Here is a 16295-nt window from a genome sequence, read left to right as displayed (position 1 = left end):
ACTTGGAAAAGCCCACATGGAACAGTGATAGAATGTATGGTCCCACCTGGAGCAGTCCAGGAGAGCAAGAATAGAATGTATGTATGCTCCCCACCTGGAACAGCCCAGGAGAGCAGGGATAGAATGTATGGTCCCCACTTAGGACAGACAGGGTGGAGCAGGGATAGAATATATGGTCCCCAACTGGAACAACCAGGAAAGTGGTAGAGTGTGTAAATAAGTTGTGTTAGTTGTTGCTGAAAAGGTGCTGAGGCTTCTTGGCCCACATCTGATGCAGGGATTGGAGAGAGTTCCAGTCCCCCTGCCTCCCTGTTTAGACTTTCTTTCCCAGACCTGCATTTTTCACATGGATTGTATCTTTGACCTCATGCATCCCTCCCTCTCTCCAGAGCCTGCAGCTGTGTTTGCCAAGGAGCAGCCGGCACGCAGTGAGGTGCAGGCCAAGGCAGGGGCCAGCGCCACGCTGAGCTGTGAGGTGGCCCAGGCCCAGACGGAGGTGACATGGTACAAGGATGGGAAGAAACTGAGTGCGAGCTCCAGAGTGCACGTGGAGACCAAGGGCTGCAGCAGGAGGCTGGTGGTGCAGCAGGCGGGGAAGGCAGACGCCGGGGAGTACAGCTGTGAGGCCGGGGGCCAGAAGGTGTCCTTCTGCCTGGATGTCACAGGTCAGTACTTGGGTGGTGGTGGTGTGCCATGTTAGCCCTGTTTCAGCATGATGTGTTGACTGACAGCTATGAAGAACCTGGGGTCTCTCCAGTAGATCTCCTGTCCTCACATCTCCCATATCCCATCTTCATGCCTGTGGCCAAGCCCTGGGAGAGTGGATGGGAAGATCTGTGTACAGCACACCACCCCTGTTGTGCACCCTGCATGATGTTTCCATGGAGTAATGCTCCTGGAGTTCCTGTGTCCAGTACTCTCGCTCCATCTGGCTTCACTGCCTAAAGTAAAGCCAATGTCTCTCACCCCAGGGCATGCAAATTACTTCTAGAAGCTCCCAGATGACCTCACCCAGCACCACATGAGGGCTGAAAATCTCTGAACCTGATACAGGCGCATTTCAGATACCCAACCCAGTCGTCTTAGAGTTGTCTTGAGACTGAACTTGGCATTACCAAAATTTCAGTCATTTTGGGACACTCTTCCTGCCTCACATGTGGACATGGAAGTTACCTGTGCACCTATGTGTACCCAAATCTCGATCCCTGTTCTGTCGCAATGTCCGCACATAGTAAACCAGGAGCAGAGGGCTGGGAGATATGCGACTTGGATGTGTACCTGGCATGTGGGACATTATTTACTTACTTATTGATAATTTTTAAATGTTTATTTATTTATTTTCAGAGAGAGAGAGAGAGAGAGGAAGAGAGAGAGAGAGAGAGAGAAAGCATGAGCAAGGGAGGGGCACAGAGAGAGGGAGAGAGAGAATCCCAATCAGGCTCTGTGTTGACATTACCTGAAGCAGGGCTTAATCTCAGGAACTGTGAGATCATGACCTGAGCTGAACTTAAGACTGAGATGCTTAACCAACTGAGTCACCCAGGAGCCCCTGGAACATTCTTTTGAAAGAAAATTTCAGTTTCCTTTTGTCTCTGTGAGAATGTTCTGTGTCAGTATTGTGGTTGGAGTTTGATTCATAGATTTTGAAGCTGGGAAGAATGAGTAGCTTCTCTGAAATCAGCACACTTTGGGACAGATAAGTTACTATAGTAGCAGCCACTGACTGGTGAAGCAGTATTTATGTATTTATTTCATAGCATTTGCTAGTGGTGTGTGTGGGGGGGGGCGTGCACGCGTATGCCCATCCCTGGCTGGTGCACAGAGATATCTGCAAACTTACTTTAAGTTAAGAGAGGTTAAGCTCAAATAGGTGGTCTGTGACCCCACACTGACTCCTAATAGCAATGTGTGACTCTTCAGTAGTGTATCATTACATGATTTGTAGATGTGTATAGATAGTAAGAAACTTACTAGGAACACTTTTGACCCTGTCATTTCAATAGAACGTGATATTATTTTACTCAAGTAGAATTGAAAAGTTTTGGCAAATTGTCCAATTCCTCGAAAACTGTATCAAAACATCCACAAGAAGATATAAACAATGTAAACAATCTTATAACTTTTTTAAAAAATGGAACCATCCCAAAAAGCCTTCTCATTAGACAAGATTAAATTCAGTGGTTCTGCTGGTAAGTTACAATTTACGAATTATAGATTACAAATTACACATTCTGGAAAGAAATTGTCCCATGATCATGGAGGATTCTTTAAGAGGACAGAAAAGGGATGTACACTCTTAACCCATTTTACGCCACATTGATACCCAAATTGGACAAGTGTGAAGAATTGCAATTGGAGGCCAGTCTCGGATGCATGTCAATACCAAATTTTACACAAAATATTGTCCAAGTAACAGTGCAATACTCAAAGTGCAGACACACTGTCTGAGCTCATCTCCTAAGAACACAGGATTGGCCAACACCAGAACATTAGAATATCAGTATAATCTGTCATATTTAGAACTTAAAAGGGAAAACACATTTTTTGTTTTGTTTTATTCTCACATGACTGCTTGATAAAATTTTTACATTATATGCAGAAGAAGAATTTCATAAAATGTAGCATACATTCAAGGTAGTCAAGTCCTTGATTAACTATAAGAGGATTGTTCCTTAATTTGACGCAGGATACAGAAAACTATAGCACATCACATTCACAGGGTGTCTCCTTCTAACTGGAGCTCGTACATGGCTCCACTGGTACAACTGTGTGCAACACTGTACAGTGAATCAGGAGAAATATAAAATGAAGTAATATAACTAATAAAGCTGTAGTAGGAAGACATCAGGTTGCAACTTGGGGATAGGTGCGTAACACAAAGGGACAAGTGGTAAGGTTCAAATAGACCATGCTGTGACCAGCTTCACCCACCCCGTCCTTTTCCAGTTTTTAAAAGGAGATTTTTTAATGTTTATTTATTTATTTTCAGAGAGAGATAGAGAGGGAGCTAGAGCAGGGGAGGGGCAGAGAGAGAGCCCAGGTGGAGCAGTGACAGAATGCATGGTCTCTGTGCTGCTACTGCAGAGCCCAGTATGGGGCTCACACCCATAAGCTGTGACATCATGACCTGAGCTGAAACCAAGAGTTGGACACTTAACTGACTAAACCACCCAGGCACCCCCCCTTTTCAATTATTTTTATTCTGTAATTCTGGCACATGGTATAGAGATAGATTGTCTTTTCATAAATGGTGCTCAGACTATGTAACTTTGTATCTATCTATCTATCTATCTATCTATCTATCTATCTATCTATCTAATCTATCTATCTGTATATCATCTATCTGTGTCTTACATCTCTCCATCTTTCCATCATCTATGTGGATCTCTCTCTTTCTCTCTCTCTCTCTCTCTCTCTCTCTCTCTCTCTCCATCTTTCTGTCATCTATCTGGATCATCTATCAATCTATCTATCTATCTATCTATCTATCTATCTATCATCTACTATATCATCTATCTCTATCTATCTATCTATCTATCTATCTATCTATCTATCTATCTATCTTTCATCTATCTGTATCATCCATTACTCCATCTTTCCATCATCTATCTGGATCATCTATCTACCTACCTACCTACCTACCTACCTATCTACCTACCTACCTATGTGTGTATCTACATATATATGTATCATCTATCTATATCTATCCATCATCTACCTGTATTATCTATCTATCTATCTCTCTATCTCTCTATCTTCTATGTCTCTCTCAAATGATCTATTTATCTATAATAAAAATGGGGGGCTCCCCCACATCACGCATAGGCACCAACTCCAGCCAAGCTAGGATTCCAGTGTGAAAGACAAAACACGCTCTTAGCAGAGAACACACAACATTTAATGGCCTCAGGGTAATGAAAGATTTCTGAAACAGAATATGAACACACCAACCACAAAGGACACATTGACATACCTGCCTAAATCACAACTGAGAACTTTACATCATCAGAGGACACAAAGGGATGAAAAGGCAAGTGACGATGATGGATAAATTATTCACAAAACCATGATTATCAAAGCTCTAATGCAAGTGCAAGAGCTCCTAAAAACGAATATGTAAAGGACAGGCCATAATTAGCAATAACTGATAACCAGACAGGGCATTGCAATGATACCACACTGCAGAAGAGAAGAGTCAGAGAAACCTGAACGGTGCTCCACTGTGTGAGTCATCAGGGACTTACATGGAAAGACCACAGGAGGGACATGTCCCTCCCCGCAGGTGCCAGCAGTGGACATCACAGTGTAGGTGAGAGCAAGGAGCGGCAGCAGCTCCCTACACAACTGTGAGGAAAGACTGCATCACCTGGGAAGGCTGGGGTGCGTGTGCATTGCAACACCCCTGCACCTCTCCCAGAGGTATGTGTGCACAGCGAAGTCTTTTCCAGCATCCCCACGTGGAACAGTGGTAGAGCCTATAGTGAACTTTGGGTACTTGTGCAGCCAGCACAGAGCCTGGAGGAGTTTCCGTGGCCCTGCACCCTCATCCAGGCCTGCTCTCCCAGTGCTGCGACCCTAATGGATATGGTGTGTTTGATGCTGTGTGTCCCTCCCTGTCCCCAGAGCCCTCGGTCATGTTTGCCAAGGAGCAGCCAGTACTCAGTGAGGTGCAGGCCAAGGCGGGGGCCAGTGCCACACTGAGCTGCGAGGTGGCCCAGGCCCAGACGGAGGTGACGTGGTACAAGGACGGGAAGAAGCTGAGTGCCAGCTCCAGAATGCGTGTGGAAGCCAAGGGCTGCAGCAGGAAGCTGGTGATGCAGCAGGCAGGGAAGGCAGACGCCGGGGAGTACAGCTGTGAGGCCGGGGGAGAGAAGGTGTCCTTCCACCTGGACGTCACAGGTCAGTTCTGGGGCTAATACTTTATCCTTGATTGCCAGCGATGATGGCACTAGTGCGCAGCCCAGACAGACCCTGATGCTCCTCCCAGATCCCAGCCTTCTGCCTCCCATTTCACTCTGGTGGCTGAACCCACGGATGTGGGAAGGGAAGAGTGTCCAGACAAGAGAGAGCTCCTCTTGGGTACCCCATGGTGTGTCCACATGGCCATGCTCAGCCACTGTCCCCAGCACCCCTTCAGAACGTACTGTGGCTCCTTTGGCGTCCGGGATTCAGGCTCTATGTGCTGCACTGGGCTGAGATTGACCAGACATCCTCACCTGCAGATGCTCTAGTGGCTTCCATAGCCTCATTTAAAGGTTCTCACTATCAAGAGATGTTTGGGTTTCAGTAAGCCAGGATAAGAGGACGCTTCAGCCTCCTGATCATAGCTGGAATCATCTCGAGGTTGAACTTGCATTATTGAGGTTGTAGGTATTCTGGGCCATGCTCACGGGTGTGGAAGCTCCCTGAGTGCAAAACACAGATAGATGTTTATTGTAGCATCTCGGCAAAATAAATAACAAGCGGCGAAGTGGTAGTAGCTGAACACCTGTGATGAGCACGTGTGTGGTTTGGAGCTGTTTTCAAAGCAAATCTTGTTTCTTTTTGTCTTCAGTTAGGATATCCTATGTCAGAATTCCCCCTGGATGAGGTAAAGGTTGAGGGAGGGAGAGGAGTAAGTGGCTTGTGGGACATGAGCACACTCAGTGGTAGCAGCCCCTGACTGATAAGGCAGTATCCATCCCACTGTGTTTCCAGATGGTGCTCAGGGACACTGATGCCTCCTGACTGGTTCCAGACAAGTCTGTGACCTATCTTTATTTTCCTTCTTGTGGGCAAATTGAACTTCAGAGCAGCCCCGCCTGACTCCTGGGGGCCCCCATAGCAGTTTGCAGTTGTATCAGTACATCATGGTTTGTGGGTGTGTATGGACACCACAAAACCTGTTGTGTGTTTTTCTGACAAGTCACTTGAGAGAATCTGGCACTCTTTAATGCCAGAACATCAGAACAGTGGTGATGTATGGTCCTAGTGGTTGTAGAAAAGCAAATCTCAACGGACGTAAGAAGTGGACAATGCCCACAGCGTCATTGGAACAACAGAAGCAGGAACCAAAGTGTCTTCATGGAACAGAATGGAAGCCTGGTGACTTGCCTGGTAAATCCTTCCAGGCATTCTGGAAATTATATCCTGTTCACAGACATTCTTGTAGAGAAAAGGAGATACACTCTTATCCCATCTTACATGGTAGCGTAGCTTCTGTAGTACAACACGATGGGACAGGAGAAAGAGCGCAGGCCAGTGTGTCATGGCTTTCCAGGCCTATATTTAGACAGAATATCAGTGAACTGAAATCAGCAGTGTATCAACAGAATCATGCACTGATAGGAGGTACAGTTCCACTCTCCCTGCATTGCCAGTAGATGCTGACACGGAGTAGGTTGCAGCAGGGAGCTGCGGGGACTCCGTGCCCACATGGGAAAGACCCTGCAAGCCATGCACGTGCAGAGCCTGGAGACTATTCCAGCCATCCCGTTTACCTCTTCTTTCCCAGTGCTGCCTTCCTAACTTAGATGGTGTGTTTGTTCCTGTGTGTCCCTCTCTGTCCCCAGAGCCCTTGGCCATGTTTGCCAAGGAGCAGCTGGCATGCAGTGAGGTGCAGGCTGAGGCGGGGGCCAGCATCACGCTGAGCTGCGAGGTGGCTCAGGACAAGACAGAGGTGACGTGGTACAAGGATGGGAAGAAGCTGAATGCAAGCTCCAAAGTGTGCATGGAGGCCACAGGCTGCAGCAGGAGGCTGGTGGTGCAGCAGGCGGGGAAGGCGGACACTGGGGAGTACAGCTGTGAGGCTGGGGGAGAGAAGGTGTCCTTCCGCCTAAACATTACAGGTGGGGGCCAGCATTGGGAAGAGGGTATAAACTCCTGACAAATCAGGAAATGAGCCCTTCTCAGACAGGGCTGTGTGTTGTACCTGTGTTGGGGTCTCTGCTGACGGGCCCGGCCCAGGGTTCTGTCCACTGCCCAGGTCCTTGGATTGGAGACACTCCCTGTAGCCCCTGTTCTGGGACATTCCCGACATTTGCGTCCCCCAGTTTCTGCCCCTCTCTGCCACATCCCCACCTTACCCCCACACAACCTGACCACCAAGGCCTGTGGTCTGTGGCCGTAGCCATTCTGTCTAGGGTTGGTAAGCAGACACGTTTCCCATTGCAAACGCACCATGCACAGTTTTGGAGCTCAGCCCTGTTCTGGGAGACTTACTTGAGGGGTTTGCCCTCAGCAGGGCTTGGCTCCCTGTCTCTTGCCTTGGGATCCCGAGTGTCCAGCTGATGTTCAGTCAGCCCTGCGGGCTTGCCCTGCTCTGATGCCCATCTTGGTCTGGGCCAAGCTGTCTTCTGCTGCCTCCTCTCCTGGCCCTGCTCCAATGTCTTTCAGTAATGTGGGCCCAGGCCCCAGGCTGTGGTCTCTCTGACCTGCCTGCTGCCCACGGTCTACAGTGTCTGCTCATGAGGCCCCCTCTTCCCTGCTGGGCAGGGATGCTGGGCTCTCAGCTCTTGGCTCCCGGGCCCGTGACCCCAGGTGTCTCTTCCTGGCCACCCTGTCGCACCCCTGGGAGCCTGGATAGTGACCGTTAGGTGGCATGGAGCCTTGCTGGATTAACTGTCAGACTTGTTCAGCAGAGTCTCAGCAGAGGACTGGACGGGCCAGGCAGCGGCACAGCAGTGGAAGTTTGGGTGGGGTGTGTGTGTCCCATTTCAGATCTCATCCCCCGGTTCAGCCCCTAGGTGGGATGGGCGAGGCCAGGAATGAAAGGGCCCTGTTCTCATGCTCGTTGATCTCCCCACAGAGCTGGAGCCTGCGACCCCCATGGTGGAGAGACCTGGCCGCAGAGAGCCTCTGGTGGTCAGGGAGCACGAGGACATTGTCCTGACCGCCATGCTGGCTACACCCTCCGTGGCCGCAGTGACGTGGCTTAAGGACGGTGTGGAGATCCGCCGCAGCAAGCGGCACGAAACGGCCAGCCTGGGGGACACCCACACCCTGACGATCCGCGGCGCGCAAACCCTGGACACCGCAGTGTACAGCTGCCGCGTGGGCGCAGATGGGCAGGACTTCCCAGTGCAGGTGGAAGGTCAGAGGGGCTGGGGTGTCCTCTGGGAGCCCCGTGTGCACTGGGGCGCCCGTGGGGCTGGAGGGTCTCCCATGAGGTTGCGTAGGCAGCATCCCGGCGTGGAGCCGGAGTGGCACTCTGGGCGCATGACTGGTTGGCACAGAGTTTGTCCCCTGGCCCAAGCCCTGTGGCTGACACCCCCCTTCCATCCCGCAGAGGTGGCCGCTAAGTTCTGCCGGCCCCTGGAGCCTGTGAGCGGGGAGCTAGGTGGCACGGTGACGCTGGCCTGCGAGCTGAGCCCGCCGCAGGCCGAGGTGGTGTGGCGCTGTGGGAGCACACAGCTCCGGGCTGGCAAGCGCTTCCAGATGGAAGCCACAGGGCCCCGGCGCTCGCTCACCGTGTCCGGCCTGCGGCTGGAGGATGCAGGGCAGTATGCATGTGAGACCCGGGATGACTGCACCAGCGCGCAGCTCTCCGTCAGCGGTAGGCAGGGGCAAGACGCATCTGGGGGCCTTCCTGGAGGAGGTGTGTGCTCTCTGCGTCTGCATGGGGCGGGGGGTCTCTGCCTCTCCTACTCACCTCTCAAGCAAAACCCCTGTCTGCAGCCCCCCGCATGGTCAAGTTCATGTCTGGGTTAAGCGCCGTGGTGGCAGAAGAGGGCCAGGAGGCCACCTTCCAGTGCGTGGTGTCCCCCAGCGATGCAGCAGTCAGGTGGTTCCGGGACGGCGCGTTGCTGCAGCCCAGTGAGAAGTTCCTCATCTCACAGAGTGGCGCGAGCCACAGCCTGACCATCTTGGGCCTGACCCTGGACGACCCAGGCCAGATCACCGCAGAGGCCGAGGGGGTCTCCTCCGCTGCTGCCCTCCGGGTGCGAGGTACGTGGGAGGGCCTCCCAGGGAGACTGGTTCGAAGGCCGCTTTCTGATGCCAACCTGTGTCCAGCTGGTTCGGGTGACCTCGAGGGACACTGGGCTTTGTTGGCTAAGGAAAGGAGACTCAGGTGGGACCCAGGGGCCAGATACCTACTCTGAAGGGGACAAAGTAAACCCCTGTAAGGTGCATCTGGTTGTGGGTGGGCAGAGGTTTAGGCCGTCAAGGGAGACTGCCTGGAGGAGGCATCCCAAGCTGAGCCCCATGGTCGGCAAGGTGGGAGGGAGTGGAGTTAGCCAGTGCAAGCAGGGTTGGGGGTGGGGGGGTTGCTGGGACCTCACCTGGGGACCTGCTGCTGGTTCTGAGTGAGTTAGTAACATGGACACCTGGAAAGGTCATCCAGAGCCTGGGACTGGGAGGTGCACCTGACTAGCTCCTTTCACTCCTTCACGTAGAGTGTCCAGGGTCTCCTTGGGGCAGACTGGCTGGGGGCTCAGCGTCTGTGTTACCTGCCCCCCCCAACCATGCCCCATTGCTGCTGGTCGTGGTGGGCTTGTCGTGAGTAGGAGGGTGGGAGGTGAGAGACAGGCTGAGGAAGAAGCAGCTCCTGGGGCCTCTGTTCCCTTCTCTACAGTTGTATCTGTACAGGTGTGCAGCTGGGCCTAGTGTGGAGTGAGAACATGAGGTCACGGTGGGGGCAGCTGTGCTGACTGTGGAGGTCAGGCCCCTCTGTGCCCTGGCTTTCCTGGGAGTGGCAGTGGCTGCGGTGACCTCCCTTTCTCATGACCCCAGAGGCTCCAGTGCTGTTCAGAAAGAAGCTGGAGCCACAGACGGTGGAGGAGCAGAGCTCAGTGGCCATGGAGGTAGAGCTGACACGGCCATGGCCCGAGGTCAAGTGGACACGGAATGCAGTGGCCCTGGTGCCAGGCAAGAACGTGGAGATTCACGCTGAGAGCACCAGGCACCGCTTGGTTCTTCACTGCGTGGGTTTTGCCGACCGCGGCTTTTATGGCTGTGAGACTCCAGACGACAAGACGCAGGCCAAGCTCACCGTGGAAAGTGAGTGGCAGCAGCAGGCTGGGCGTGGGGGTCGGGCGTCAAGGAAGGAGGACGGAAGGGGGTGTCCCCCTGGAGGGACAGGCCCTGGGGGGTGGCGGGAGGCAGGGAGGATGGGAGAGAAGGAAGGGAAGGGCTGGACCTTTCCCTCCAGGATGCCTGGCTGGCTCTGAGGCTCCTGGGGAGGTGAGTGGGGCTGGCTGAAGGGCCTGGGTCTCACGGCGGTGCCTCATGCACCCCCGTGTTTGTCCCGCAGTGCGCCAGGTCCGGCTTGTGCGGGGCCTGCAGGCGGTGGAGGTGTGGGAGCAGGGCACAGCCACCATGGATGTGGAGCTGTCACACGACAACGTGGAGGGCAGCTGGACGCGAGACAGTGTGCGGCTGCAGCCAGGGTCCACGTGCCAGCTGGCCGTGCAAGGCCCCATCCACACCCTCATCCTGTCGGGGCTGCGGCCACAGGATAGTGGCCTCATCGCCTTCAAAGCCGAGGGGGTGCACACATCTGCACGGCTCACGGTCACTGGTGCGTGGGCACAGGGGGGGCCCACTCCTGAGTGCACCTGCCTCTGTCCCCAATGAGGTCCGGGGAGCCAGGCAAGGGCAGGGTGGGGAGTGTCATTCCCAGAACTGGCTGTGTGAGACCACACATCTCAGGCGTCGCTTCTCACCTCCCCCTTCCTGCCAACCCAGAGCTGCCTGTGAGGTTCAGCCGCCCTCTGCAGGATGTGGTGGCCACAGAGAAGGACAGGGTGACCTTGGAGTGTGAGCTGTCTCGCCCCAACGTGGACGTGCGCTGGCTGAAGGTGGCTTGGGCTGCTCCCGCCTGTCACTGTGGGCTGGCAGGGGTGGGACTGCTCTGTTGGCCACCTCCAGTGCCTGACCCAACCTCGTTCCTCCTCAGGACGGCGTGGAGCTTAGGGTGGGCAAGACAGTGGGCATGGTGGCCCAGGGCGCCTGTCGGAGTCTCATCATTTTCCGCTGTGAGCTTGGTGACCAGGGCGTGTACATGTGCGATGCTCGTGATGCTCAGAGCTCAGCCTCCCTGAAGGTGCAAGGTAGGCAGATTAAAGGTCAGGGTCTGCTGGGCAAGAGCCTCCTGGCCACCCTGCATCCCCCCAGCAAAGTGCTTAGCCCTCTGGCTCTGCCCCTGCCCTGCACCCCTCAGCAATCTGGGTGGGAGGGGTAAGGGGGAGCTCTGGGCATCCACAAGTGGCACGGCCTTCTTGCCGCCCCAGGTCGTAACATCCAGATCGTGAGGCCCCTGGAGGATGTGGAGGTGATGGAAAAGGAGGGCGCCACCTTCTCTTGCAAGATCTCTCACGATGAGGTGCCAGCCCAGTGGTTCTGGGAGGGCAGTAAGCTTCGGCCCAGTGACAATGTGCGCATCCGCCAGGAAGGTGAGCTGTTGGGCAGGTGTCAGGAGGGCTTGTCCTCCATCCTGCCCCCAGGGCCTATTCCCAGTACTGAGTGGCCTGTGTTTCCAGGGAGGACATACACCCTCATCTACCGGAGGGTCCTGGCAGAAGATGCAGGAGAGATCAAATTTGTAGCCGAAAATGCAGAATCTCGAGCTGAGCTCCGAGTCAAAGGTGAGGGATCCCAGGGGAGGGTTTTTGCTGGACAGTGTTTGTGAATGCACAGTTTTGCAGCCTTACAGGGACTGACAGGGCAGCAGTCCCAGGACACCAATGACCCAGAAGGAGGAAAAGGAGGTATTGCCTCCTCACCAGGAAGACAGGGGTCTTGGAGAGGCAGCTCAGGAGGTCACAGTAAATCCTTCCTCCTGGGACTTAGCAATGGAGAGAAAGCGCTGTGGGGTCCCGGCATGTGGTGAGCATGAGGCCTTAACAGGTGGCCCTAGCCACAGTCAGGGCATAGAGGAGGGAGGGTCTGCCACAAGTTGGGGGGAAGGTATATGAGATTTGGAATTGCTTGATGCAGGATTGTGCAGGGTGAGGGGTGTGGATGTGAAGAGGCAGGGCAGGGGTGAGGCCAGGGTGCTCTGGATGAGCTTGTCAAGGGCGCACGGTGCAGTGGTGTGTGGGGGGGGGGAGTGGTGCGCCCACCCTTCCCCTGGTCAGCTCTGTGCAGTGGGTCCCAGAGAAGCCGAGGGTGACACCTGGCCTCGCCACCTGCTGGCCCTGGCAGAGGGGCTCCAGCCCTCTGGAGGCTGCACAGGCAGAGCACCCAGACCCGGGTGGGTGGATGGGTGGGGGTTCAGGTGGGGTTTTTGGGGCACTGAGCATCCCTTATCCTGTCCCCTCACCCCTGGTCACACCTCAGAGCTGCCGGTGACCATCCTGCGCCCACTTCGGGACAAGATAGCCATGGAGAGGCACCGCGGTGTGCTGGAGTGCCAGATGTCCAGGGCCAGCGCCCAGGTGCAGTGGTTCAAGGGCAGCGTGGAGCTGCAGTCAGGACCCAAGTACGAGATGGTCAGCGACGGCCTCTACCGCAAGCTGATCATCAACGACGTGCAGCCGGAGGATGAGGACACCTACACGTGCGACGCTGGCAACGTGAAGACCAGTGCCCAGTTCTTTGTGGAAGGTGCGGGCGGGGCCGCCCTGGCACCTCCCCACTGTGCCTGTGGCTGCTGGCGGTCCTCCCTGTGGGACCGCCCCAGTGACCAGCCCCTCACCCACAGAGCAATCCATCACCATCGTTCGAGGCCTGCAGGACGTGACTGTGATGGAGCCCGCACCTGCCTGGTTCGAATGCGAGACCTCCATCCCCTCGGTGCGGCCGCCCAAGTGGTTCCTGGGAAAGACAGTGCTCCAGGCTGGGCCCACCGTAGGCATGGAGCAGGAGGGAACGGTGCACCGGCTGACGCTGCGACGAACCTGCTCCACCATGACTGGGCCGGTGCACTTCACCATTGGCAAGTCGCGCTCCACCGCACGCCTGGTGGTCTCTGGTGAGCGCGCCGCTGGGGCGAAGGGGCACAGACCTGGCAGGTCTGGTGGCAGACCTGGCACAGGGTGGGTTCTGGGACCCCGCAGTCCCTCCGCTGACGCAGCGCTGCCCTCTCCCCTCCCGCGGCAGACATCCCCATGGTGCTCACACGGCCCCTGGAGCCCAAGGCGGGGCGCGAGCTGCAGTCGGTGGTCCTGTCCTGCGACTTCAAGCCGGCCCCCAAGGCCGTGCAGTGGTACAAGGAGGACACGCCCCTGGCGCCCTCCGACAAGTTCAAGATGAGGCTGGAGGGCCACATGGCGGAGCTGCGCGTCCTCCGGCTCACGCCGGCGGACGCCGGCGTCTACCGGTGCCAGGCCGGCAGCGCCCAGAGCAGCGCTGAGGTCACGGTGGAAGGTAGCCAGGGCGCAAGGGGTCGCCCCGTGCCAGGGCGAGGGTCTCCGCCTGGGGGATGTGTTCCCGGGGTAGAGGGGGGAGGGGCGGGGAGAGGGTCCCCGGAGGGGAGGGTCTGGGGGGGAGGGTCCCCAAGGAGGAGGGTCAGGGATGTGGGGAGGGTCCTTGCCGTGGGGCGGGGGCTCCGGAGGGGGAGGGTGGGGGGGGAGCATCCTCAGGGGGTAGGGTTTGGGGGGGGGAGGGTCCTCGCCGGGGAAGGGGAGGAGCGTCCCTAGGGGGGAGGGTCTGGGAGAGGAGGCGAGGAACCCCTCTCCCCCGGGGGAAGGGTCTCCTGCGGCGGTGCTGAGTGGCTCTGTGCTCTGGCAGCGCGCGAGGTTACAGTGACGCAGCCGATGCAGGACGCAGAAGCCACGGAGGAGGGCCGCGCCTGCTTCTCGTGTGAGCTGTCCCATGAGGACGAGGAGGTCGAGTGGTCGCTCAACGGCACACCTCTGTACAACGACAGCTTCCACGAGATCTCCCACGAAGGCCGTCGCCACACGCTGGTGCTGAAGCGGGTTCGGCGGGCCGACGCCGGCCTTGTGCGCGCCTGCTCCCCCAAGGTGTCGGTCACTGCCCGCCTGGAGGTCAAAGGTGAGGCGTCGCTGTGGGTCCTTGGGGTCCTCCCAGCGCGGGGCGCCGGGGTCCTTGCAGGCCGAAGGTGGCGCTCGCTCACCTGCCCACGACCTCCCCGCAGCAAAGCCGGTGGTGTTCCTGAAAGCGCTGGACGATGTGTCCGCGGAGGAGCGGGGCACGCTGGCCCTGCAGTGCGAGATCTCAGACCCCCAGGCCCGCGTGGTGTGGCGCAAGGACGGGGTGGAGCTGGTCCCTAGTGACAAGTACGACTTCCTGCACACCGCGGGCACGCGCGGGCTCGTGGTGCACGACCTGAGCTGGGAAGACACCGGCCTCTACACTTGCAGTGTGGGCTCCGAGGAGACCAGCTCCAGAGTCAGCGTGCACGGTGCGTGGCTATGCGGGCTGGGTCCAAGGGGAGGGTCCCGGTCCTGGAGGCCGGGGCGGATGCAGGGGCGGGTCCGAGTCCAAGGGGCGGGTCCGGGTCCATGGGGCGGTCCGTGTCCAGGAGGCAGGGCCGGGTCATGGGGCGGGGCGGGTGCAGGGGTGAGGCTGGGTCCAGGGGGCGGGTCCGGGTCCAGGGGGCGGGTCCGGGTCCTTGGTGGGGAGGCGGTCCAAGGGATGGAGGGGGCACCAGGAGGCAGGGCGGGGTCCACGGGGCGGGAGCGGGTTTAGGGGCGGGTCTGGGTCCATGGGGCGGGTCCGGGTCCATGGGGCGGGTCCGGGTCCAGGGGGCGGGTCCGGGTCCAAGGGGCGGGTCCGGGTCCAGGAGACAGGTCCGGGCTATGGGGCGGGGGCGGGTGCAGGGGCGGGGCTGGGTCTAAGGGGCGGGGCCAGGTCCTTGGGGCGGAGCCAGGTCCAAGGGATGGAGCGGGCTCCAGGAGGCAGGGCCGGTGCATGGGGTGAGGGCGGGTGCAGGGCGAGTCCGGGTCCATGGGGCGGAGGCGGGTCCAAGGGATGGAGTAGGCACCAGGATCAGGGCCGGGTCCATGGGGCGGGGCCGGGTCCAGGGGACAGTCTGGGTTCAAGGAATGGAGCCGGGTCCAGGGACGCGTACGGGTTCATGGGGCGGAGTTGTCGCCAGGGGCGAGGCCGTCTCTAGGGGCGGGTCCGGGTCCAAGGTAGGGCCAGAGTCCATGAGGTGAGGCCGGGTCCAAGGCATGGAGTAGGCTCCAGGAAAGCTGGGTCCATGGGCGAGGCCGTCTCTAGGGGTGGGGCCATCTCAGGGGCAGGCTGGTTGCAGGAACAGGGCCGGGTCCAGGGGCGGAGCCGGGTCCAGAGGGCGGGTCTGCGTCCAGGGGCGTGTCTGGGTCCAGGGGGCAGACAGGGCTAGGTCTAGGGGTGTATCTGAGTCCAGGGGCGGAACTGTTTCTAGGGGCGGGTCCGGGTCCAGGAGCGGGTCTGGGTCCAGGGGCAGAGCCCTGTCCACTGGTGGGTCTGGGTCCAGGGGGTAGGCGGGGTCGCGTCCAGGGGCGGGGCCGGGCCCAGGGGTGGGTCTGGGTCCAGGAGGCGGGTCCGGGTCCAGGGGGCAGGCGGGGCCTGCCACTGTGGTGCCCACCCGCTCAACCGTGCCAGGAGCTGCTTTCTAGAGCCCAGGAGGTCAGGGGCAGGCTCCTGGAAGACCAGGCTTGATGGTCCCTAAGAGGCCTAGGTTGCAGACAGTGGGGCAGGGACGTTGAGAAGAAGAGCTCTCGGGGACACTGGGCTGGCCATGAGTGATAGAGTCCCAAGATGCCAGGGATTCAGTGCAGGCTAGTGACATTCAATCTGCATCAGGGGATGTGTGTGGGCAGGTGTGGGAACCACAGAGGGAGCACAGTCAAGGTCGCATTTTGGGGGTGGCTAATGGCAGAGGCCCAGATGTCAGGCATAGGATGCTCTGGAAGGACTTCCAGGCCACACGAATAGCCTGGTGAAGGTGGTTGTTGGCAGGCCACGTTTCTGGTTTATCAAGTTGCCTCAGAAAGGTTGAGCTGCACCATGGGTTACACAGCCAGCAGGGCAGCATTGCCCCCCTTCCCCCTGGCTTGGAACACACGGTCCCTTCAGAAGTCACTGTCAGCCTAGGCCTGGCCTCCTGTGTGCACTGCTGTCCTGGCCCAGCTTCTCTGGTCCGATTCTCTCTCCTGCATGTGCATGGCAGGCTCGCTCCGCAGTCACCCTGGGATGTGTCCCTGGTGGTCTGGCCAGGGTTTGAGGTGAGACAGGGAATGGGGCAGGGAAGCATGGTGAGTTTGTTCTGGAGCTGGATGGCTCCTTCATTCGGGCCTGTCCTTCACCTCCTGGAGCTTTGAGCTGGCCACCACCATGGACAGTGAATGTTCTCCGCACAGTGAGTGTTCTGTAGCAGATAGGAGGGTGGCCACGCTGGTTTACACTCACAGCTCTCTGTGATC

At 57.4% G+C, this 16295-nt stretch overlaps 1 protein-coding gene across 1 annotated transcript in view; it reads left to right on the top strand.

Annotated features, from left to right (window-relative positions):
- Window positions 1–16295, top strand: part of OBSCN (obscurin, cytoskeletal calmodulin and titin-interacting RhoGEF) — a 161950-nt gene that overhangs the window by 64544 nt on the left and 81111 nt on the right. Inside the window, exons 18-34 of the mRNA XM_042981271.1 lie at window positions 390–665; window positions 4624–4899; window positions 6552–6827; window positions 7787–8071; window positions 8267–8533; window positions 8656–8925; window positions 9712–9978; window positions 10232–10498; window positions 10666–10778; window positions 10877–11030; window positions 11211–11372; window positions 11460–11564; window positions 12259–12525; window positions 12623–12892; window positions 13021–13287; window positions 13651–13917; window positions 14021–14287. Coding sequence (XP_042837205.1) covers window positions 390–665; window positions 4624–4899; window positions 6552–6827; window positions 7787–8071; window positions 8267–8533; window positions 8656–8925; window positions 9712–9978; window positions 10232–10498; window positions 10666–10778; window positions 10877–11030; window positions 11211–11372; window positions 11460–11564; window positions 12259–12525; window positions 12623–12892; window positions 13021–13287; window positions 13651–13917; window positions 14021–14287 — 4056 coding nt within the window. The remainder of the gene's footprint in view (window positions 1–389; window positions 666–4623; window positions 4900–6551; window positions 6828–7786; window positions 8072–8266; window positions 8534–8655; window positions 8926–9711; window positions 9979–10231; window positions 10499–10665; window positions 10779–10876; window positions 11031–11210; window positions 11373–11459; window positions 11565–12258; window positions 12526–12622; window positions 12893–13020; window positions 13288–13650; window positions 13918–14020; window positions 14288–16295) is intronic.

This window comes from Panthera tigris, chromosome A1 (assembly GCF_018350195.1).
Source record: "Panthera tigris isolate Pti1 chromosome A1, P.tigris_Pti1_mat1.1, whole genome shotgun sequence".
Taxonomy (NCBI): domain Eukaryota; kingdom Metazoa; phylum Chordata; class Mammalia; order Carnivora; family Felidae; genus Panthera; species Panthera tigris.
The sequence above is the reverse complement of the archived record's forward strand: the minus strand, read 5'-3'. Positions and strand labels throughout refer to the sequence as shown.